The following is a 26,306-nucleotide window of genomic DNA, read 5'->3' on the forward strand; positions in this document are numbered from 1 at the left end:
TTAATCTTGTCTAAATAGAGTTGTGCACATGGTGTCGCTTAGGATTTTTCTAGGAATACAAGGTCTATGCTTATGATGTCACTTGTTAAATATCATTAACTTTCATCATCACATGCAATCATGATCTCGTTTGCTTCATGTATTTTAAACCTTGGTAAAAGGGTTGTCTAGGAAGTAGGAAAACTTTTTGATAAAGAGAAATATTGTTCATGGTTTCTTACCTCACTAGTGATGGGAAGTAATTTCTACACCTCGATCTATGAATAAAGTTAACAATTTGTAATAAAGAAGGATGGTGTAGCATATTGTTGTGGGGGATCATGATAGAGCATTATTACTGGCTAGCTAATTGATAGTAGAGGAATTATAAGTATTTTTTTACTATATGTTTATGTTGATTGTACTATATAATTTCCATTTGTCTATGCAATCTTATTATTTGTCATATATGTAATTTAGATATATCATATTTTATAATAAAAAATACATTTTTTTAAAAAATACTTTATAAGATAATATTAATGACTATTTCTTTAATCTATCCATGAGAATAATATTGTAAAGCTGATAAATAATAAAAATATAATTTTATGACTTTTGTTTTGCTATTATTATTATTATGAACAATTTATTATTATCATACACTATATATAATCTGTTTAATCATATCTCGTTCTAACATTATTATATAAATATATAATATTTTAAAATTCTATTTTATATAAATAATTAATTTATTTATAACATATGTAAGACCACAATCTAACTAGTTCACACATATTATTCAAATTCATTGTTTAATTAGTGAACCTAAGATATCGACCCGAGTTGGAAACAAATATTTCACATATAACTCAAATATTCTTGTGTAAAAATCTTTGGCATTCCACTGGCTGCAATTCTTTATCTTATTATAGATATATATACATATATGAGTGCCAAAAAAAAAAAAAAAAAACACTACACAATTGGACCAACATATGTCAAATATTATGGGAGATGTTCGACGCGAAGATCGACATAAAATTTTTATATTCATATTGCTATCTCTAGATATGTTAATTTCATCAGTAAAAAGAAAAATACAGAAGACAAAATACTGGTATTATAGCACGTGACTTATCACGCATACGACATTCATAAAGAGGCCCCAGACAAAACCTCGAGAAACCCATTCGGCCGGTCTTTCATAACCGTTACACAGTTTACATATATAATACTAAGGTCGGTTGCAGTTTTTTTTCTTTATATACACATACATGACATATAAATATGTATATATACACAGAGAGAAAGCCAGCATTTACATGTAATATTGCTATTTGAAGATTAATTAACTATGCATATGTAGGTGGGAGGTTGGTTTTCTTAACTGCACCATGGAGGAGAGTGCAAGGAATCCCACCCGGTTGTATCGACGAAATTACCTCCTAAAATCCCTGGATCTTCCATTGTTGGGAACCCTAATGACATAGCAGCTTCTGCCCAGATTGAATCATCAAACACAGGCAAATTCAGGCTCATGTTCTCCCAAATCTCCTCCATCCCATCTTCATCCTTTCCAAATTTGACATTACTATCAACCAGGTTACCTCTGGACTCAACCTTTGAATCAGGACATGGCACGGTCGAATCGTTATTTGATGAACAAGAAGGAGCAGAGGTTCGATGATTGGGAAATTGGTTACCCATTTGGGGAATAATTAGGTGAGTGTTGTTGGATGAATTAGATGGTTGTTGAGGCAGATTGAGCTTAGCTTCAGGACCATAAAGTTTACGAGCAGCTGCATCGTAAGCCAGAGCAGCTTCATGTGAGGTATCAAAAGTGCCGAGCCAGAGACGCGCACCACGGTTGGGCTCGCGGATTTCAGCCACCCATTTTCCCCAAGTCCTCTGACGAACTCCCTTGTAGGTGCACAGAGCATTCTCTGGACCACCTTTGCCTCTCATGCAGCCCTTTCTTGAACTTGACTCCATCACTGATTTTGACATATTGATATGTACATATATAAATATATATATACAGGTATATAAATGCCAACACAAACACAAAACTCTGTCTGCAGCAGCTGGGAAGGAGTGATTGTTTCTCGTTCTTTTTTTTTTTTTTTTTTTTGGGGTGTTGTTGGAGAATATAGGCAGGCACATTGGTCTAAAAGGATATAGTTGATATATATTTATAGGAGAGAAATGATGAATGGTGTAATTGGGCAGAAGGTGAAACGTGTCTGTAGATGAAATTTAGCTGATACTTGGCATGAAGAACTAGATTGCTCGTATGTCGTGTCCAAAGTCGAGCTCACTGTTATTCCTCACAGTCACACTTGGCCAATCCTTTTGGCTCTACATTAGATCAGGTGGCAAACAGCTAAGACAAAAACGAGGAAAAAATGGTTAAATTCTTGGGTTTGCCTTTGTTTTTCTTCTTCTTCTTCTTCTAAACCTTTTATTTAATAATATATATTTGTGTTCTTAACCGTTGGATAATAGCCTAAAGCGTTTTTAAGTAGGAGAGAGAGCGGTGGGGGATAAGATCACGCGGGATATGAAGAGATTTTTCTGGGTTTTTACGGGCTCCAAGGGGGATCAGTGAGAACGCAATTCAGGTTGTTTTTTCGGATTCATTGAATCTCAGTGGGGCCCTTGGCTGATGCAAGCTCCAACGTCTTCCTTACGCTGAACCTCGGCCGAGTCCAAACGCTCATGCCAACTCGGATTATGACTCACTCTTCCATTGACCTACGGAACCCTCCGCATTAATTTTTCTGCAGTTTTCTTTCTTTCTTTCTTTTACGTTACTTTCAGTTTTATCTGCTGATGAACTGTGAGTATTTGACGTGATACTGTAATATTTTTATACTGTATAATTGACGGTTTAAATTTTATTTACCTTCTATATTTTAAAATATATATATATATTATAAAAAGGTAAATAATGATTTAAAATCTGAATCAATTCGAATTAGATTGAATCAAACTTAAGACCCAACTGTTTTAATTTTTAGCATAAACGGAATGGAAATGGTATTGTCGAGGGTGCTCTGGTATTAGTTCTTTATTTATAAGTTGAAAATTAATAAAAAGATAAAATTAAAATTAAAAATTATGTTTTATATTTCAGTCCAGAATGAAATGAACTTTTTTTTTTTTTAAAGTTTCGTAGTCAGAATAAATTGGAGGGTTCCAATTTAATTTTTCAGTTTAAATTGAGAAATAAATACTCGTAATATTATATATTTATAAATATAAAAAATATCGTGATAATGTTACGTTAAATATTAAAAAAAAAACTTCATATTATATATTAATAATATAAGGTATTTTAAATTATTTACTATCAATAAATATTAAATATAATTAATGGATAGCGTACCATGTTATGCTTATAATTGATCGCAAAGAAAAATAATACATATTTGATTGAACAGAATAAAATATTTATCACAAAGTTTCGGAATGAATAGGAGAGCAATCATCAACCTACTGGGCTTTTTCTTGGACATTCTTGGAGAGATTAGAGAGTTTGGAATGTAGTAGCATGACACTAATCTTCTTCCCCTCTTGCAAGGATACATCTGACTTGAGAAACAAGGAAAGCTTCCACGCAACAATCGTCTTAAGCTAGATCATCATTGCTAAGGGATAAATACTAGGAAAATAAATATGACAAACTGAAAAATAACCAAAACAACAAAATTTCTTTTAAGTAATAAGTTCATATTACGGTTACGCGCCATCACCTGTTGCGTCCTCCCCTCCTGGAGAATTTTTTGTGGGGGACGGATTTTTCAGAGACAAAATAAATACATCATAGATCCACAGTGGGTGGTTATAAAACTATGTTTACATCACTCCTGTTCTACAAGATTTAAACCAAATGTGCCCACTTACTTACTTTTTGACTGTAAAAATGCCTTCCAACTTCATATCATTCTAAAGAAATGTCTAAAAACCTTTTCTACTACGAAATTAGTTCGAGAAAAGTCTGACAAAAAATCCTCTCTTTTCCTGCATATAACAATGTTGCAGTCTTCTGTCACCAATGTATTATCCAAATCCTCATCCTCTAACATCTCTAGCTTTTCTCTGAGGGATGCCCATTACCATTACGTGATAATTTCAGAGTTCCTTAAAAACTGAATCCATTCCCCTGTTACAGTAAAAAACAAACACAAAATGAACATACGCTGCCTAAAGCAGACAAAAAAGGAAATTGCTCGACAAAGAATCCCCTTGGACTCCAAGGTTTCACCATAGAAATAATTATCTATGCTTTCTAAGGAAAACATAGGGATACTCCTATGGGGAACCTTACTAACTGAAGCCCACTAACTTTTGGCAAATCAATTGATTCTCTATGAAATGTAAAGATATAATGAAAAAAGATAAAAGGAATGAATTCACAAACTTCAGCTTTTACTAAATTGATAAACATTTAGAAATAAGAAACTTGGTTGTAATTTTAGAAACTTGTCGACCTTTATATTTATTTACAATTCAAGTACTCCATGTAAATATCCTTCTTGAAGTTAGATTTCAACATTTGAGATTGAAATATAGACTTCGTGTTTCAATCAATTCCACTGATTAACCTTACATTTTCCTTTTTTTTTTGGAGAAAGTTCTAGTTTCCTACTTAGCTAGGTAGTTGAAAATCTATAAACGAGAAAATTAAAATAAAAATAAATGTAAGTCAAATATAAATTTATGATCTACTTTTATTTATCAAAGATATTTTATTAATTAAATAAAATAAAAAAATACAAACCAAATAAGCCTCCAGACCAACCTCAAATGGATGGAAAAAGAGATTTACAAGGGATCATATGAAGATAATACCTCAGAATATATACACTTCAACGACAATAACTTCGTTCGAGATGACCGAGGCTTGACCAGGCCATTATTAGAAATATACATGATGTTTTCAGTTCTCACTGACTCAAATTTGGTTCAAATTCTTCATTGAAATCCCTGCACTTTCTTAAGGCTGCCCTGATATGGGTCAACATCTCATTGATCCTCATGCCTCTCCTGCACCACAAAATTTTCTATAAACCTAACTGCTTTCGCATCAGAGTGAGGAAACACAATGCAATTCAATTAATAACCACACATATGAGTCTAAGCACTCTTGGATTTATAACTTGGCCTGAGTTGAAGTAGAAGTTCATTTGACACAAAACATCAAAGGATGCAGAACTGAGTACCATTCCGCAGAAGTATCAATTTAGAAAACTTGTACAAGGAGGATGTGGGGTTTTGCTTATATAAACTAGTGTGCCCAGAAATAAGTTATAAGATTATTTGTTTTGCGATAGTTGAGTTACAAGTCCAAAAAAATTTCCAAAGACTAACTTATTTTTTCAACTTATAAGTCATGTTAATACACCAACTTTGTCTTATATTTTTTACCAAAATGCCCTGTTAGAGATTATCAACTTATTATCTGCGTCATGTCAACCATTTTACAAACTTTTTAACTTATAATCACTATTTTACTTATATTCGCTATTTATGTAGAATTTGTAAGCCAAATAAAAATAATATTCAACAAAGATATCTTTCATTTATTTTTCAAGAGCTTATAAGCTTTCTAAACTTATATATCTTGCATGCTTATAAGTTTAAAAAAACGTATATCAAACCAAACAACCCCTAAAGACGCCTTTCCCCATCCAAACAAGAAAAGAAAACTTCAGGAATGCATTTTAGCCTTCTTTAGTGATCTCTTGATGCAAATTTAATCTATTTGACCTGTAATCATCTCAGTTATTTGGAAAGATCTATTCTCATAGGATTATGAATCTTTTTCTATAGTATTACTAATAAAAGAGGCCTACTAGTATAGGGCTATTATATTTTTCCTTATCAGCTGGAGAGCTATTATGTTACTGTTTTGTTATTCTAACTCTCAAATATATAATAAAACTTATACCCATATCCACTGAAGGATTAAGTGCCTACTAAGCCGATATTGTGCTTATTGCTAATCATGTATTTTGCAGATTGGAGGGTTTTAGTTTTTTTCCAATTGTGCTAAATCCTACTCCACTGGACTACATTGTTTTGGAATCAAAGGCTCAAAGCTAAAATATGCTTTTCTCATCAAATTCCCCAAATCACAAAATATAATATAAAATCTATTCCAATAAATTTAAACATAAAGGCCAAGAAAGTGCATAAATAACTCAACAACCGCCTGTCTTGCCAATACCTCCAGTAATTGTTGGAAAGTTGCAAACACTACCTTTCCCATCAGCCTCAGATTTTGCACCTCAACCAAGTTGCAGCTCCTGCACTAGTATCAGCCAGATTTCTTAAGAGCACCCCTGATCCACCACTACCTTACTGAAGACAGCCTGTTCCGTCACTTTGACAGTCAGCAATACCAAATACGGAACCATGATCCTCAAATAAAGCAAACTGGAAGCATGACGTCCATAATGAGAGATGGCACATGACTCCCATGCTCTAGAAACCAGAAGTCTTTTTCTTTTTTGCATCAGAAGGCCTCTGTATTAACTAGTTCATCCAGAGTTGACCAGATCGGTTCTCCTAGAATGGTTTTCCCATGCCAGTTCCTAACCAACTTATACTCCAGAACTTTTTTTTTTAATTTGTCCAAGAACTTTTACAATAAAGTTCGAGGTTTCTTTAGGGCCCTAAACAACTAAAGATCTTCTATTTATAAAGCTCATATAATCGTGGTTTAGGAACTAGATAAATTCGATTTTAGGTCCTTCCTTTAGCTTTTTCTCATTATTATCCATATATATATACATATATATATAAACAAATGAAAAGCTACCAGGAAAAGAAGAAGAGTGCAAATTTCTGTACAATTTATTACTTACCAGTTTATTGCCTGCCCTATCATTACTTACCTAGAATTATTGTCCTCTCATGGATTTAGAATTGAATTCTCGGTTTGGAAAAGTTCATCAAAGTAGTTTTACAATTCCTAGTGGTTTAGTAGGTGGCATAATCTCTTTTTTTTTTTTTTAAAATACAGTGTGTATCATTAATTACAAGCACCAATGGGGTACCAACCTATGTACAAAACTTATTTACAATTCAAGCAGGATACCTATAGGTTCCCTTTGTAACTTGCAATAACCAATTATCAATAAGCACAAGATCTGGAACCATCTATCTTTTATCAAAATCAGCTTTCGCTCCCTCAAAAGCTCTCCTATTTTTTTCTTTCCACATAACCCAAAAAATAACTAGGAGAATAAGACCCACTCACTTCCTCCCACCACTGATACCTTTCTATAACCACATCTCATCCCTTAGATTACCCGCCATAACCCAACTAATTCCCAATAATTCATACACCATGGTCAATAACTTATACATAGCACCACAAAAAGATATGATTGTATGATTCCTCCACACCCTTGTATAGAAAACATCCGTTCACCATGATCTTTCCTCTTTTCATTAGCTTGTCAATTGTGAAATCATCTCCTTGCCTCCCAAGAAAAAAAAGCAATTCTGGGGGAGCACTCACCTTCCAAATTTGCTTGTATGGAAAGCTGATCTCAGTGAAATCGTTCTTAGCCAAGTAATTATAGAAAGACTTAATCGTGTATATATCCACAGCACTGAGTCTCCTAACTGGTTGATCATTGCTTCAATTCAGATAGATTGTGGATATAGAGCTGAGAAAAGGACTCATACTCTTCAGTCATTTATGTTTCTCATAAACTCTACATGACATCCCTGAGCCCCCTCAATGATTCTGAATGTCTCACTGACTGTGATGTATTTGTTTCATGCAATATCAAAAATCTGGTGGAACTGATCTCAAAACACTCCATCTCTGCACCATGGATTCATCCAGAAACTGATTATTTTCCCATTGCCAACCCTCCACTTGATGCATTCCTGAAACCTGGACAATATCAAATATCATTGACTGATGTCTTTATGGGCACAATCTCGATATTTCTCTTGTTTTCTTTTATTTCTTTCACCATTACCAAATGTCTAGTTCTATCACTTCCGAACCTGGGCAAGTGTCCCGGGTTGAATTCCAAGCTAAGATAAGCAAACTTCAGGCAGAAATAAATGCTCTAATTGAAATTATTTAAGGTAAAATTGTTAACCTTGGACAACAAGGAGTTGAGACATCTAGGAATTTTAGTACTATGACCCTAGGTTCACTTTTGCAAGTGTAATATTATACGAGTATTTATCAGCCTAATGCAATTGAGGATCCGGGTTTACGCATAGCCCCATGAAAAGCAAGAGCTTGGAATCCTAATCTCAACTATTAGTATGAGCTCCATAAAAAACTATAAAATCAATGTAAGGCATGGTGGAAAACGTGACCCCTACAATCACAGGTCAAGTAGCTTATCCATAATGTCATGACAATCCTAGGTTTGCTTAAGGTGAGTGCTTCAATATGAGTAAAAGATCAAGGTTATGCAACAAACTTTTATAGGAGTTTAGAGTCTTAAGTTCTTTTTTTTTCTTTCCAGATTAGCTTTGTGGCAAAGCAGACTGCTAACAGCGTTATCACTTGAATGACGTAGAAAAAATATTTAGCCAAGACAAAGTCACTAGGGCCTTCTAGAAGATTTTGGCAAACAATTCAAAACTCTTTAGAAATATTATGCAATCCACCAATCACTCATTGGAGAGACATGACTATTTTCGATTCAAGTATTTCCTCACCTTTATATTCATGGCCTATTTTGCAGCTCTACAATCTTAAGCAGTCACTTCTAGATTTAGTGTGTACATGGCTAAGACTGAAGAGATGGTGCATAGATGTGAGACACATAAAGAACTTAGTGTGAAATTGGATAGGTTCATTCATGAATTGCACCCTAGAATCAAGAAAGAAGCCAAACTCTACTCTCCATCTAACAGTGAGGGAGCAGTCCATTAAGCTCTAGAGATAGAGAAATTCTGTAGGTAGGAGTGACAATCTCACCTACAAGAATACTATGCTATCACATCCAGACAAGGTTTTTTATTTTAAATGGGTGGAGTCAAGTCTGTTTGAGTTTATAAAAAAGGTACAATCAGGGGGAGCCAGGTTTGGGTATGACGAACCAATACCAAAACCTGAACAAGTCCTTGTAAATATATTTATGCCAAGATATACAAAAGATAAAATATATCACATACATGAGTTGTTATATTTATTTTTATATACCACATATTTCTTGCTATTATTTATCCATAACTTTTATATAATTTTTTTATTCCGGGCAGGTCAGGTATTTTAGATACTCAAAACAAGCTGGGGAAGGTATAAATTTCTTTACTCTGTTAGGGTTCAAGTAGGATCCAGGTATGCGAAATAAAAATTTGGGATGAGTCTAGTCATGCGCAACCATTACCATCCACATTAATCCCCATAAAATACATAGAATTGTTGTTCAAGCATTCTCCTTAGGCCATCAAGGTTTAATCCTCTAGCCCCAATTCCTAATGAACAACAGCAAGGAGTCTAGTGCTTCAATCATCTCAATCCCCACACCTGCAGGTTTAAGCAAAAGGGCTATATTGCTGCTTGGTCCTACTTGAGTCTTTGGAGGGAGAATCTATTGATTCCCTAGATGAGGCTATCAAAATGTCATGAGGATCCATATACTATTAGAGCATAGTTGACCTTAATGCTGGATTAGAGGATGAGGACCACCCTTGCTATAATATTATGATATGCCTCTTCTCTAACCCAATAGAAAATGATGAGTGGAAATGTATCGCCATTTGCCATACATCTTTTAGATGCAAAAACATGAGTGCCAGTTGGTTACAGATAATGGGAGTGCAAGGAATCTGGTCTCTGAGATAGCAACTCTCAAATTGACACTTACTATGGAACAACATCCCCATCCCTCCAGTGTTGCTTGTGTAGATAAGGCGAGGTTACTAGTCACCCATAGGTACAGGTCCCTATCCACATCAGAAAATACAAGGATGAGACTTTTTGTGATGTTCTACCTACAGACACCGCCCACAGTATTGTAGGATGCTCCTAGCAATTTGATCTTCACGTGACACATCGGCAGGAAGAAGATGTACATGTTCAAGCACATCTTACGATCATACTCCTTAGGCCTAAGAAAAACCAATGGAAACATGGCCCACTCAAAATCTTCCATTAGTATAGACCTTCACTTCTTAACACCAAGATTTTGTTGAGATGGAAAAAAGGGAGAGTGTTTTTATTTTTTTTGAAATAAAAAAGTAAGGTATACGTATATATATTAACAAGGTACCAAGTGAGGGGGTACTGCCCATTTACAAGAGGATTTACAAACATGTTAGTGTATCAATGATATTCCCAAAATCTACATCACTAATAATGTTATGACTTAACATTATTGACTCAAAATAGTGTAATCACCTATCTTTTAGTATGTTAATACTATTCTCAGTATTGTCAAAAACTCTACCATTCATCTTCTTCCATATGACCCAAAAAACAGTCAATGGAATCAAGTTTGCAATTTTATTTTCTACAAACAGCCCATCCCAAACCCAATTTTTCTCTCTAACAGATCCAAAAATTACCCACTCAATCCCCAATATTCCATAAATCATACACCACAACCTGTGCATAGTCGGACACCACAAAAGTAGATAATTGCAAGTTCCCTCAGCTTGAAGACAACAGATGCAGCCATTAACCAGAATCCTTCCTCTAATTTTCAGTTTATCAATTGTCAAAATTCATTCCCAGCAAGCTTCCCAAGCAAAGAAAGCAATACAGGGGGGAGCTTTTGTTTTCCAGATTTGTTTTGCCGGGAAATTAACCCTACCCTCACCATTCTTTCTGCACAGAAATTTGTAGTATGACTGGACAGAAAAATATCCATTATTGCCAAATTTCCACCAGATTTGGTCCTAACATAGAGATACCTTCTGTTTTTCAAGAATCTGCATTAATTCTTCAAACTCACTCACCTCTCAATCATTCAAATTCCAAGAAACTTTGATATCCCACACTGCTCTTTCATTCAAAATCTGGACAGCATTCTCCACACGCAAATTTTTGGATTGAACAATGCTGAAAATACTGGGAAATCTACTTCTAAGACTACCCACTCCGCACCAATCATCATCCCAGAAGTATATCTTGTTGCTTCGGCCCAGTTTCCATGAAAAACATTGCTGGAAGTTAGTCCATTGCATCATAATTTTCCTCCACAGACCTCTCCCATGAGGAATAGTAATTCTACAGTCAGCCTTGCTCATCATGAAATTACCCATCTCGAATGCACGATTCTCTTCCACAAACTGTTTTCTTCTTTCAAGTATCTCCACAACCACTTACCATGTAAAACATTGTACATAACACTCAAGGATCGAATTTCCAACCCCCCGATTTCGGGAGGCTCTTTGATAATATCCCATTTTACAAGGTGGTATTTCCGTTCGGCATCACCATCACCCCAAAGGAATCTACTTTATATTGCTTCCAATCTTTTCGCCACCTTGGAGGGGATAGTAATTGTTGATAGATAATAAATTGGGAGATTGGATAAAGTGCTCTTGATTAAAGTATATCTCCCGCCTTTAGAGAGGAAGTTTCTCTTCCACCCTGCAAGTTTTCTTTCAAACAATTCAATCACCGGATCCCAAGACATGTGATCTTTGTATTTAGCACTCAACAGAAGTCCAAGATTTTTGAAAGGGAATTTTACCTCCTTACACCCCAAAACACTAGCAAACAGCCCAGCATCCCTGCTGACACCAATTCTATCCATTTCATATTTAAATAGGTTTATTTTGAACCCAGAAACAGCATGGAAATACAAAGTATTACATTGCATTTCAGATGTAATAGATTCCTTATTTTGGGTTGACAGAAAATCAGGATGTCATCAGCAAAGAATAAGTGGGATACTTCAATGATGTTCTCTTTTTTTCCAACCGAAACACCTTTGATCAAATGCAGCTCCCTTGCCCCGCCCAAAAGACCATTTAGAGCCTCCATAACTATAATGAAGAGTAGAGGAGATAAAAGATCGCCTTGTCCTAATCCTCTAGACACATTAAAAAATGTTGACGGGCCTCCATTCACAAAAACGGCAAAAGAAGTGGTAGAGATACAAGTCTTCATCCATGTTCTCCACTTCAAACCAAAACCCATCCTAAAAAGCATATAATCGACAAAATTCTAGTTAACGTGATCACAGGCTTTTTTCATATCAAGTTTACAAACCAACTCATCTTTTTGATTATTCATAAGGTCGTCAACTGTTTTGGTAGTAGCCATTATAGCATCAAGAATCTACCACCCATAAAAACATGTTGACAATTGCCAATAATCACCCCCATCACCTTAACAAGTCTTCTAGCCAGCACCTTAACAATAAGCTTATACATACACCCAATCAAACTAATAGGTCTAAAATCCTTAAATTCACTTGCACCACTCTTCTTGGGGATAAGAATAACAAAAGTGGTGTTTAAGGATTTAACAAATTTACCATTGGAGTGCAACTCCTTCAAAACAGCCATGATATCCTCCTGTAGTAGGGACCAGAAACTCAGTAAAAAATTCAAACAAAAACCATCAGGACCCGGAACTTTATTGCCATCACAAGATTTTAAACCATTTAAGACCTCTTCAGCAGTGAATTCTTCTTCCAGTGATTTTCTGCACACATCAAATATTCTGCAAAAAGGAATACCATCCAATTTGGGTCTAAAGGTATGATCTTCCTTGTACAGGTTCTCAAAGTGCCTCCTAACAGCATCTCTCAATTCTGAATTCCCTGAAATTTTCATATTGTCCACCAGAATTTCCTCAATATAATTAATTATGCGATGGTAGGAGGCTAAAGCATGAAAATACTTTGTGTTTTTGCCCCTCCCTTCCAACCATTTTTCTCTAGATTTCTGTTTCCACAACAATTCTTCATCCTTTAAAAGAGAAGTCAGCTGTAGTTTCAGGATGCCCTGTTCGTTTCTTTCATCCTCATCGAGACCAAATTCATCCTCTTTAGAATCCAAAGAGCAAATCTCAAACATAACAGTCTCAAACTTGCATTTCTCTTTCATTCTCTCCTCTTTAGTCCAGCTTTTAATGGCATTCTTCAGGGCTTTGAGTTTGCAGGCAAATCTGTAACTGGTACAACCCTAAAACCCACAATTCCTCCAACATTCTTCAATCAGTAATCGGAACTCCTCATTCCTCAGCCATATATTCTCCAATCGAAAAGGAATAAGGCCCCATTGGATTCCCTCAGCCTCCAAACATATAGGGAGAGTGTTTTGTTGCATCAATCTCAAAAGAATTTCTTGAAACTCTCTTTGATGTAGATAAAGAAAGTTTAAAACAAAAACTCGACAAAATTTATTGAGAATCAAACTTGGAGATCTTGGATCTCGATAACCAAAGCAATATATCAATATTTGAACAATAATCATCAATTGTCTACTTAATAACTAAACTAGGAGACCTTATTTATAGGCACTAGAGTACATTAAAAGTAGAAAATCTAGAAAACCTAGTAAATAGGAAAATAAAATAAATAAAAAGAATTAGGATAGAAAATCTAGGAAATAGGAAAAGAAATTAAATAGAAAGAACTAGGAAAATAGAAATCTAGGAAATAGGAAAATAATTAAATAGAAGAAATTAAGAAAATAGGAAATCTAAGAAATAAGAAAATAAATCCTCCTATTTCCCTTTATTGTAAAATTTTCCAAAATATAGAAAAGGATACTAAATCTTTCTATCCTTTTTAGTTAACTTCCAAAAGGTTTTCCTTCACTGGTTTGGCCTCACATCTCCTATTATTAAAATATTCCAACTTTAGAAACTTCCTATTCCGCATCACTCTTAAACCCGAGTGTAAGCTTTGGGTTTAAGGGGCATACAACACCGAGATAGCCTTCTTTTCTAGCGCTTCAATTGCCTAATCTCACATATCAAAGATTGAATCATGAAAAAGTGAAGAGTTGAATAGGCAAGGGGAAAAGCTTGTAGGAAAAGGGTTTGTTTGTCATAGTCTTAGCACTAGCATAGTTCATATTTTGTTAACCTGGAGAAAAGATGGTTCTCGGAAAATGAGTGGAGATAGTAGAGTCATTAATAAGATAGTCGTCAAGTATGGGTTCCTTGTCACTAGGCTAGAGGACTTGTTTTGCATTTACAAGCTACCTAGTATGCCAAAATAGATATTTGTAGTCAGTATCATCATATTAGGGTATACACAAGGCATCAAATGGAAGATCGACTTTAAGACCCAAGAAGGTTTATTAAGTGATGGTTCGTGCCCTTTGGACTTTCTAGTGCTCTTACACTTCCATGAGGGTGACACCCAACCGCTTAGGGCCATTCATTGGAAAATTTCTTGGGGTTTATTTCGATGATGTCTTGAACTATAACAACTTAGATTGAGCATTTGCATCATCATGTCAACTCTTTATTACCCTTATGTAAGATAAGCTTTATGCTATTTAAAGAAATGTTTTTCCTTACGACCTCAAGTGCTCTTCCAAAAGGGTTGTTTACCCTCGAGATTTAAGTATGGACTTTATCCTAGAGTTACCTAGGACAATTGGCCATCATTCTGCTTTGTAGTCCTGAATAAGTTTGCAACTCATGTTGCTAAGATGTTCCTTAGGTGGTTGTTAAGCTAAATGGTTTATCTTCTAACACAGTGCCTAATAGGAATTTCAAATTTATGGGAAAGTTGACTTACCTCTTTGAAATTCTTTTCAACTTTTAATCCACAGTCATCAATAAGATAGTTCTTGGAGAATGTGTGGACAGAGCAGAGTCATTAATAAGATACTCGTCGAGTATGGGTTCCTTAATCACTAGGTTAGAGGATTTGCTTGGTATTTACAAGCTAGCTAGTATTCCAAAATAGATCTTCTTGGTCGGTATCATCCAATTAGGATTAGGCTATGTGTCAAATAACTTGTGGATCATGGAAGAAAAACATTGTAAGATGAATTCAAGATTTACCTATGAAATTATGAGCTCATGGATTCTAAGTCTTTCTTTTCTAGAAATTCGGGTTTGCATGCTTCTGGTCTTTTTAGATTTAAACCATCATTCAGCCACTCATATCGAACCAGCCAACTACTAGCCTTGATTTATTTCATGTTCCCTACTCTACAAGATTTTGGTTGATAAAGAACGGGATTCGGATGGCATTGGGGGAAAAAAACAGTTGGTTGAGATTCTCTGTTGTCTGCTTATGTTAAGCATTAACTTAATCAAAAACCGTAGCTACTTGTTCAACTTGGAAAAGAGTTCGATATTTTCATCATAAGTTATATTACAGCAAAAAGAAATCACAGCTGTCAATGGTAATAGTTACATAAATACATGTTTGAAAGTTAGGAAAGAGAACAGGAATAAGGCAACAAGGTCTCCAAATTCATACTGAACCAGGATGAAAAATTGAGTGTTTAAATATGTAAAGCTTTTTGAGATAACTTACAGAACACTAACGCCTACAACAGCAAGAGGATGTGGATAGTCCTCAAGTTCCCTTTCCTTTCTCACTTTATCAGCTGATATATTACTGTTACCATCTTCAGGAGACAATAGTTCAACAGAATCATCGGGATTCTTTTTCAGATCAGCAGGAAAATTGTCATTTCCAATTTTCAATATTTCTTCTGTCAAACCTTGAAGTCTGTCACTGACCTAAAATAGCAAAAAAAAACATCTTAAAAATTATCAGTGGGAGACCTCTGATACAAGACTTGGAATAAAACTGTCTTTTGAAATAAAAGTATAAAGAAGTATTATTCAAAAAAGTACCAGAAGGGGTAACTACCCATATACAAAAATATTTACAATTCAATTAAATGATCAATGACATGTCCACAATTTTCCAACCTATTCATGTCATGACTCAATACCATAGAACCAAAAACATGAAACCATCTATCCCTTATACTAGCCATCTCTCTTTCAACACCCACAAAAACTCTAGCATTCTTATCCTTCCAAACAACTCAAAAAATAGATAGAGGAACTAAGAGCAAATAGGTTTTGTTTCTACATAAACTCGTCTAAACCCATAACTCATCCCTCACTGATCCCGCAATTAGCCAATTGATCCCCAGGAGACTATATACCATAATCCGTATGTTATAAACCACCAGGCACTACAGTAGAATGTGATCAAAGGATTACGCATCCCTTTTACACAAGTAACACCGATTAACCACAATTTTACCTCTCCGCATCAACTTATCGACCATCAATATAAAATTCTTATTTGTCTCCCAAGCAAAAAAAACTACTCTTGGGTGAGCCTTTGTTTTCCATATCCGTTTTGCCATAAAGGGATCATAGTCATTCCCTTCCCTCCTAGTCAAATGCTTGTAAAATGTCTTAACAGAGAAGTCCCTTTGATTTCTCAATTTCCACATCAGCTGGTCATTACGACTCTCTAACTGAACCTGTGATAGCATGAGGAGTAATGTTTCATATTCCTCAACTTCCCAATCATTGAAATTTACTGTGATAATCACGAACCACTCCTATATCCCACTCATCACTAAGTAAGCCTCCTCCACTATCATATTTCTTGAAATTGCAATAGCAAATATATTCAGGAAATGGTCTTTTAACCTAGCATCACCAGCCCATTCATCCGCACCCTTCCCCACTTTCCATTTAGTGCATTCAAGAAAGTTTTTACTCCCCATGCTAATTTTCTTCCATAAACTCATGTCATGTGGTCTATACACATCCCTTACTTCCCCAACCAAACACCCCTTACCTCAAAAAGCCTCCACAATCCTCTTCCACAATCTCCCATCCTCTCTCGAATATCTCCACAGCCACTTCATGAAAGCAGTATTCATCTCAAAAATCGATCTCAACCCAAGCCCCCCATTGTGTTGTGACTTCTTCACATTATCCCACTTCATCAGATGAAATATTCTATTGCCTTCCTCATCTCCACAGAGAAAATGGTATTGAATATTTTCCAACTTCCTAGCAATCTTGCCTGAAACTATCAAAACCAATAATATATGAAGATTGGACTGTGTATTCTTTGTTAAGAGTTAGGGAAGGAAAAAAACTGAATAATATTCTTATTATTTATTGAATAGACAATAGGGATATACATATAGATGGATTCATATATGGTAACCAATATAAATTACCCTATTAACTTTCTTCCTAATCATACTAATATATTTGGAAATATAATCATATTATTATATACATAGAATATTCTATAATATTCTAGCACTCCCCCTCAGGCTAGAGCATAAATATTAATCATGCTCAGCTTATTCTGAAGATACTCAATCTATGTTCCATTTAAAGGTTTTGTAAATATATTACCAATTTGTTATCATGTTTTCACATAAGTAATAAATATAAAGTTTTCTTAAATTTTCTTTCGAATGAAGTGACAATCAACTTCAATATGTTTGACTCTCTCATGATACACAGAATTTGAGGCAATATAAATGGCAGTCTGATTATCGCACCAGAGTTTTGCAAGAGATGTGGGCTTCAAATCCAATTCATCTAAAAGATGATGTATCCATAAAATTTCGCATGTGAACTGAGTCATACCTCTATATTCAGACTCTGCGCTTGATCAAGATACAACTATTTGTTTCTTACTTTTTCATGATACAAGATTCCTACCAACAAAAACACAATAACCCGTAGTAGACCTTTTATCAATTTTAGAACCAGCCCAATCAACATTTGTAAAACATTCAATGTGAGTATGCCCATGATTTCTAAATGCAATACCAAGTCTCGGGACACCTTTTAAGTAGCACAAAATTTGTTCCAAAACCTCATAATGTTGGACTGTAGGTGCAGACATAACAATACTAATAGAGTATCTAATATCTGAACGAGTCACAGTGAGATAATTCAATTTCTCAACTAATCGCCTGTATTTTTCTAGATCATCAAGGGGATCACCGTCATCTTTTATAAAATGTACATTTGGTATCATTGGTATATTGCATGGCTTAGCTCCCAGCTTTCCTGTTTCTATAAGTAGATCAAGTACATATTTTCTCTAAGATAACAGAATCCCTTTCTTACTTATTGTTACTTCAACCCCCAAAGAAATATTTTAACTGTTCCAAGTCTTTGGTATTAAACTTCGTATACAATAATGATTTGAGAGAAAATACTCTTGCATGATCATTTCCTATAATTACAATATCATCAACATAAACAACAAGAAATATAATACCAGTTGTTGATTGTCTATAGAAGACTAAATGATCTCACTTGTTCTTCTTCAATCCGAACTTACAAACTATCTCATTAAACTTGTTAAACCACGCACGAGAACTTTGTTTTAAACCATACAAAATTTTTTTCAAATGACAAACTTTTTCGTTCTCCCAATGAGCACAAATTCAGCTGGTTGCTCCATATACACTTCTTCTAAGAGATCACCATGAAGAAATGCATTTTTAATGTTCAATTGGTATAAGAGCCAATATTGAGAGGTTACAATAGATATGAATAAATGAACATAAGTAAGTTTAACCACTAGAGCGAACATATCATAATAGTCCACCCCATAAGTTTAAGTATAGTTTTTTACTACCAATCGAGCTTTAAGTCTCATCACTGAGCCATTTGAATTCACTTTGACTGCAAATACCCATTTGCACCATACAACATTTTTTCATTTAGGTAAATCCACCAAATCCCAGGTATGATTTTCATCAAGAGCATTTACTTTCTCAAGCATTGCATTACGCCAACAAGGGTGATTCAAAGCCTCCTTAACTGTCTTGCGTATAGAAGTTGAATCTATAGAAGCAATTAAAGAACTAGACGAATGAGACATATGGTCACATAAGATAAAATTAGCAATGGAATTTGTTGGCTGCACTGACATTTACCTTTACGTACACCAATGGGAAGATCAAGGTCCTGTGAGACAAAATCAAATGACAACAGACCTGGTACAAGACATATAACATTAATCTGTGGTCTTTTGGAATAAACATGAACAACTGATGGTGGTACTTGGGTCAAAGGCACACTAACATTATTATCAACTTGTTCAAGTAGAGCCGGAGGCACATTATCTGAAGAAACAATATTATATGTCTGCTTAGCAGAGGCACCTGTGTAAAACTATAGATGAGCCACCCGTCATCTACCCCCTGACTTGTAAACTTGGACAATAAGGAGAAGAACGGTGTATTCTCTGAAAATATCACATTAGTTGACGCTAAATATTTATTGAGATCTGAAGAGTAGCATTGGTATCCTTTTTGAAGTCGAGAATATCCCAAAAATATATATTTTAAGGCCTTTGGGTCCAATTTTGTCACAATAGGTCGCACATCTCGAACATAGCAAGTGCTGCCAAATATCTTACATTGCACCGGAAACAAAGAATTGTTTGGAAGAAAAAGACTGTAAGGAACATTTTCATCAAGTATTGTAGATGGCATACGATTAATCAAGAAACAAGCCGTGAAAACAACATCGGTCCATAATTGCTTCTAGAGTTGCGTTTGAAATAAGAGAGTTTGAGTTGTCTCAAATAAATGTCTATTCTTCCACTCGGCGACTCCATTTCGAGATGGTGTATTAACACACGATGATTGATGAAGTATTCCGTGTTGAGTCATATAATTCTGAAATGATTCCTACATATATTTTTTGACATTATCACTTGTCAATACATGCACAGAAACATTGATTTGTGTCTTGATTTCAGCACAAAAATAAAAAAATACTTCATAACGATTTTTTATAAAATATATTCAAATCATGTAAGAAAAATCATCCACAAAGGTAATAAAATACTTAAACCTTGTTTTGGACGGAACAGGACAGGGACCTCAAACATCAGAATGAACTAACTCAAAAGCATACTCAATTTGTCTATTGACCCTTGGACCTGACGAACTACGGTAATATTTTATAAACTGATATGACTCGCAATCTAGTGAAAATACATTATGAAACTGATGACATAACTTTTTCAACATAGGTAGAGACCGATGTCGTAATTGACAATGTGCTTCAAATGGAAAGATAACACTAGAGCAAACAATCGATCGAAGCACCCAAATATCAAGAATGTAGAGACCATCTGACATATTTTCTTTACCAATAATATGATTCGTCATAAAATTTTAAAGAACACAATGATTAGGAAATAATTTAATAAAACAATTCAAATCTTTAATTAACTTGCTAACAGAAATCAGATTGAATGCGAGTTTGGGTAGACTTAATACATATGACAAAATAATAGATGAAGATGGTTTTGTGGTCTCAGAACCCACAATGTTATAAGTCGACCCATCAACAGTGGTTACAGGAAAATATGTTTTATGTGGTCGAACACTAGAAAAAATATTAGAGTTACCTGTCATGTGATCTATAGCACCAGAATTAATTGCTCATATGTTCAAGCAGGAGATAAAACATTTTTTCTCTGATTCAGTAAGAACAGAAAATTTATTTAAAAATTCATAATACTGAGAGAATTTAACATATTCGTCAACTGAAATCATAACAAATCTTTCAGAAGATGTGCTAGCAGTAGCAACAACAAAATTAGCAGTTTGTGCAATCCGATTGCGATTCTTCAATTTCTTACAATATTACTTTATATGTCCTCGCTCACAGCAATAATAACAGACAATATTATCACCTATTTTGATCCAGAAATTAAAAAATATTACTCAAAATATTCAAACATAGCAACTAGAGATATACCAAAAACACTGTAAATATACCAGAAAACTTCAAAAGACAGAGTAACTCTTCACGCACGGCTATCAACAACCTTACCAAAAGCTCACTGCCAATCACTGGAGTTTCTGTGCCACCGCACACACCGCCGCTGGAAAACCACTTGCCGCCACCGGAAAATGCCAAACAATCTCCTTTTGGCCGAAAATCACCATAGAACCAAAATACACACCCAAATCCGGAATGTAGCTCCCAACGTCGCAGTAAATCACACTGGAAAACTGGAAAAGCTTGTTGTCACGCAATCTGCTCAACCATGAATTTTCTCCGCCCGGCCTTCTGATTTCGTGCTCAGAACCGGCCAATTGAGCTTCCCTTCACCTTCTAAGTTCGCACAAGATAGGCACGACGCTAGGATTTTAGGCAGCCGCACAAACGGCCAACAAACCCAATTTTGACTTGAAACAGCCGCGCAAACAGCCTCCTTCTCTCCTTCAGCATACACCACTGTGCTAGCCGCACTTTTAACAGGCCAGAGATAGGTGGTCGACTTCCTCCGGTGTCGGGAATGGGTTGTTCAACCCTTATTTAGTCTAATGTATTTTGATCCCTAAAACCCTAACCCTAACCCTAACTTTAACCCTAACCCTAACCCTATATTAAGAGTTAAGGAAGGAAAAAATATTAAATAATACTCTTATTATTTATTGAATAGAGAATAAGGATATATATACATGTAGATAGATTCATATATGATAACCAATATAAATTACTCTATTAACTTTCTTCCTAATCATACTAATATATTTGGGAATATAATCATATATTATATACATAGAATATTCTATAATATTCTAACAAATTAATGTTAAGCAACCACTTTTCGATAAAAAATTTCTCTTCCACCCTTCAAACCTTCTCTCAAACATCTCAATTACGAGATCCCAAATTTTCATCTCTTTGTATCTGGAACCCAGAGGCATACCAAGATATTTTATCGGAAGTTGAGCCACCTTGCATCCCAACACCTCCACAAGCTCATTCTCATCCCTTCTGTCTCCAATTCTTCCCAATTCAGATTTATTGAGATTGATCCTCAAGCCTAGAAACTGCCTCCACCCTCAAGACTTAACATAAAACATGTTTTGATACTAAAAAGAGAGCATTACTACATGTTCCTCAGATTCAAATGTGGGTGTGTCTGGAACAGGTATGGACTTCAGTGTTGGACTTGACAACTTTCAAAATCAAAGATAAACCTATAATAGGAGTCTAACATTAGGCAAGATTATTTTGATTTATTTGATATAGTGAAATAAACCTATAAATAAATTAAGAGAATGTCACTAAGCACAGCCTTTTCACAAAAAGATAATGAAAGAGAAAAAGGAAATAAAAAGAATGAGAAGCCAATGCTAATTATAACGGACTAACTATTTACTCATACCAAAACAATTTAAATTTAGATATTCAAAGACATTGTCCCATCTTGTTTTCAACATCTAGCCCTTGAGTATCATATACCACAACCGCCAGTCCTAAATCATTGTTTGTCAGACAAGATTCCAGACGCACACAGCTGTCATATGCTTGATACAGGAGGACCTCTAGTTTTAGATCATCAAAAGTCAGACACAGGTGCTACACCCAAACAGCTCTAGTATTATGTTTGACATGGGTAACATACCAAAATTGAAGTGACCAAGCAGCAGGTATAAAACAAAGAAATAGTAAATTACAGGAAAATCGAAAATGATAAATGAAAAAGAAATGGAAGCCACGTACCCCAGGTAGATCAATCTTATTAAGAACCACAATATATGGTCGTTCCAAGTACTCTGGATTATACATTCGCAATTCCTGAAAAATCAAAATCCTTTAGCTGTTTCTTTTTAAAAAAAAAAACAGAGAGAGATTTCTTTTTTAAAAGAAAAAGAAAAGGAAATGGCTGCCGATAATTATTCTCACACTATCAAAAGTGAAAGGAAAGCTTAAAAAAATGTAAAATCTATCACTTTGGCAATACTGAGCTGAATTAGTGATTGGAAAATGGTATAAACACAGTCCATCAGATGACAAACTCACTTTCATGCAGGCTGCTTATTTGATAATCATGTTAATAAAGTAGCTTACCTAAATCTATAGCGCCCTAGGCTTCCAGCGTTCGTTTTGTGTGTGTTTACACATATAGAGTAAAGAAAACATAAAAAAGGCATAAAAGGGATGCTACCCATGTAGGAAACTAACAACTTTAAGAGAGAATAGGCAAAAGTAGATCAAGAAAATAATATATGAGAGACAGAGAAAGGTGGGGAGAGAGAGAGAGCTAGAAGAAAATAACATAGAAAGGCACCAAGAAGTGCGACCGAAGTACAAAAATATCCAGAACTCTCAAAGAAAATAGGTCAAATAGATCAAAATCAACCCCATAAAAAATACTGCAAACCATTAAAAATATACATATATATTTATTCCAAGCCAATAGTCAAGCGAGCAAGAGACAAGGACTCATCTCCAAAAGCTCTCTTGCTTCTTTCTTTCTAGATGACAAAAAAAATGACATGGCAAATGAGGCAGGAGAATTTCCTCCTCGTCATAGCCACTTAAGTAACATTCCATATCCATAATTAGGGCTGGAAGAAAACTAGACACGTTTGCAAACTTCTTGAATTGGACATCGCCAAAAGCTCAATTCCAGTACAATCAAAACTGAGCTTGAGCCAAACTCAGTCCTGAGAAAAGGTTCCTCTAGGTAAACAAGTCAAGGTGAAGTCTAGAGATATTTGATTTGAAAACTCGCGAATGTTTGTTAATATATTGATTAAATTACGTATATTTTATACTTATTTACTAAAATATAAATTAGCATACTTTCAAAATTTATTAATCATTTACATTAATACTATAGAATATTTAATATGTATCCTAAATAAAGCTTATCAAGCTCGATTTGGTATAGGTTAAACTTACTTGAGCTTGAGTTCGTGCTTGTTCAGGCTCCGCTCCTCACCAAACTTTTATTAGACTGAACTTGAACTCTATTTCCTCAAACAAGTCAAGCTCAAGCTTGAAAAAAAGGGGGTTGAATCTAATTTCAAATCGAACTCAAGCCTGACAGGATTTCAAAAATCAAATTCAACAACTCAAGTATCAGGCTCGGCTCAGCTTGTTGGCACTCGTACTCATAACTTATCCTTAGTCGAGCCACTAACAGTCCAACTGAGGTTCAAGTGCTAGAGAGAATTCCACAAAGCCTTCTAGCTTCAAGGCACCAGAGAAAAAGATGACTTGGCGATCCGGTCTTTTTGTGGCACAAGAAACACTTGTTTAGCATCATTATGCCTTTCTCCGTGAGACTTCCAATCGTTAACATCCTTTCTCACACTACCTTCCAACTAAGAAAACTACTATTGGCCCACTATTGCCTTCCTAATGTGCTTCCTAGGAAAATACTTCAGGATCTCGTTAAAACCAAGCAAATGACTGTAATTGGACTGCACAGAAAACCATCCATCTTTAGAAAGCTTACAAGCAAAAATATCAATAGAATTTGGCAACATAGAGATAAACTAGCATCTAAGCCAAAAAAGGAAATCCAATCATCAACAAGGAGAGGACTGCTCCAACTAACTCCGTCACTTATGCATCTCAAATCTGAAATCCTCTCCAAAAAACTCTTCTCAAAGAATAAATCTCAAACCTGAAAACTCAGTAAATAGAGGGAAAGGCCTCTTTCTAAGGCCTACAGACCAAAGATCAAATATATTGAAGAATAAAATACATTAATTTATCTTTCTGTTTTCAGTGTTATAGTTTACTTGTATCTCCTTAATTCACCTCACATATGTCTACATATATTGAATGAATACACGAGATAATGATTTTTTTCTTCCAAACCAATGGCACTTATATGGCATCAGAGATTTTTAAAAAAAAATTGCTTACTCCAATCCTTCTTTATCTTCACTTCCTTTGGCTGTAGCTTTACCCTATGTCACATAAAAATCTCAGCTCCTCATTCTCTATCGTTCTTCTCCTATAGAACTCACAGCAACCAACTATTTGTTGTCGAAGACTCAAATGTTAACAATTTCCAATTATAAAATCTCCACTACAATGTGGATAGTCTACGTCTAGACCTTCAAAAACACTACCTAATCTCATTGATATCAACCATACCATACTAAATCCCAAGTATAACATTTGAATCCAAATGGATCAAATGTTAATGACATGGTTATCTTCCTGATGTAGGACACATAGTGGTTAAACTGCCTTGTCCTGCATATAGTTTAGAAATTTAGGTAGAAACAAAAGAATCTAGATAATGCTCAAACAAAAATTTAAGCTTAACTAAATTTTTGTTAATCTAAGATATTGGGCTTGTATAATCTAAGAGATAGGTGGATAAACTATTTTGAGGCTAGTTTGTTAGGCCATGATATAAATTGTGATAAGCATTTTGGAAATGTCATTGATACTCTAACTACATTGTAAATCTTTGTACATGGATGGTACCCCTATTTTTTGGTACCTTATTAATATATACCTTACACTTTTTATTTCAAAAAAAATAAGCTTAACTAAAATGATAGGTTCCTTAGAATCATGAGATAAAAGGATTTTTTTTTTTGAAATAACATGAGATAAAAGGAAATTATTCCAAGAGGTCTCTTCAATATAATTATTATGAATGAGAACCACCATCACAGAAGATAGAGTAAGATTATTGAAAGGAGGAAGTTCCTCAACATCATCACCATGAGTAGAAACAACTTCAAGGAGCCAATATCTTTTGAGCTACTGCTGGTGGTTCTAGAGGAACTTCAAGTTTTTTATCTTAACTCATTAGAAGTGTTAGTTTTACTCTTGAGCTCAACCTTTTAAGTCTTGCAGAAGATCTTATGTTTTCTAACTTCTGAGTATAAGTCTCTTTAATACTCAACATTTAACTACCAAGAATTATCATATATGCAATAACCATTGAGAGGGTTTTTAACATATACAGCATCTTCAATACATTACTATTGGTCTGAATTAATTGTGAGTATATCTCAATACTCTCTATGCATGCATAGGGGCCAAAAACTTGGTACAACACATCATATGTCGGATCGATTACATGATGAATTGTAACAAGAAGTTTATCGGATTCCATGTAGAGTTGAAGCTGATCTACTCTAGAAGTGACTGTAAGGTAAAGAACCAAAACTTGGGAGTTCGTCCTTTTTTTGGCAATATACAGAAAAATATTGGAAGATACGGATAGAAGTTAGGTTCTGATATCAACTGATGTTAAACAAATAATGATAGAATATCCTACAAAGTAGAGAGAATAGAGGAAATATGGGGAAGAGAACAGAAGAACAAAGATATGCAAGAGGAAATTAGGGACAAAGGTGAAGAAATATAATGAAAAGTAGAACAAATGGGATGGATCAGATAGAACAAAGACAAGAAGAACAAAAGAGAGATAATATGATATAAAATCCCAACAAAGAAATTTTTAATTCATCATAGTCTTCCCTTCTTTGTTGGTAGCTACTATCCTCTATATAAACATCAGTTACAATGAATAGGAAAATAATAGAAAAAGAAATTTAAAATATTCTAATTCCTGAAATATTTAAAATCTACC

General features: G+C 34.8%; 2 protein-coding genes across 7 annotated transcripts in view; both read right to left on the reverse strand.

Moving 5' to 3' along the window:
* Window positions 1-1,083: 1,083 nt before the first annotated feature.
* LOC110810813 (dehydration-responsive element-binding protein 2D-like) lies at window positions 1,084-2,545 on the reverse strand. Its single transcript, XM_022037109.2, has one exon. It carries the CDS (start codon window positions 2,146-2,148, stop codon window positions 1,369-1,371), a length of 780 nt encoding a protein of 259 aa, XP_021892801.1. The 5' UTR covers window positions 2,149-2,545; the 3' UTR covers window positions 1,084-1,368.
* Window positions 2,546-3,679: 1,134 nt separating this feature from the next.
* The window catches only part of LOC110810793 (putative GTP-binding protein OBGC2), a 28,186-nt gene continuing 5,559 nt past the window's right edge, over window positions 3,680-26,306 (reverse strand). For 3 of the 6 annotated variants that reach the window (XR_015818693.1, XR_015818691.1, XR_015818694.1), the window contains 4 exons: window positions 22,454-22,528; window positions 15,438-15,646; window positions 4,840-5,034; window positions 3,680-4,150 (listed from right to left, as the gene is read on the reverse strand). Coding sequence is in view for 2 of the 6 variants with exons in the window: in XM_088218776.1 (XP_088074902.1) it covers window positions 4,935-5,034; window positions 15,438-15,646; window positions 22,454-22,528 (384 nt within the window). In the remaining 4 variants the exon portion in view is untranslated. Of the gene's footprint in view, window positions 4,151-4,689; window positions 5,035-15,437; window positions 15,647-22,453; window positions 22,529-26,306 lie in introns of those variants that run through there. The other 3 variants (XR_015818692.1, XM_088218776.1, XM_088218795.1) reach the window with 3 other exon arrangements.

The sequence above is a fragment of the Carica papaya genome, chromosome 1, assembly GCF_054855325.1.
Source record: "Carica papaya isolate Zhongbai chromosome 1, ASM5485532v1, whole genome shotgun sequence".
Lineage (NCBI taxonomy): Eukaryota > Viridiplantae > Streptophyta > Magnoliopsida > Brassicales > Caricaceae > Carica > Carica papaya.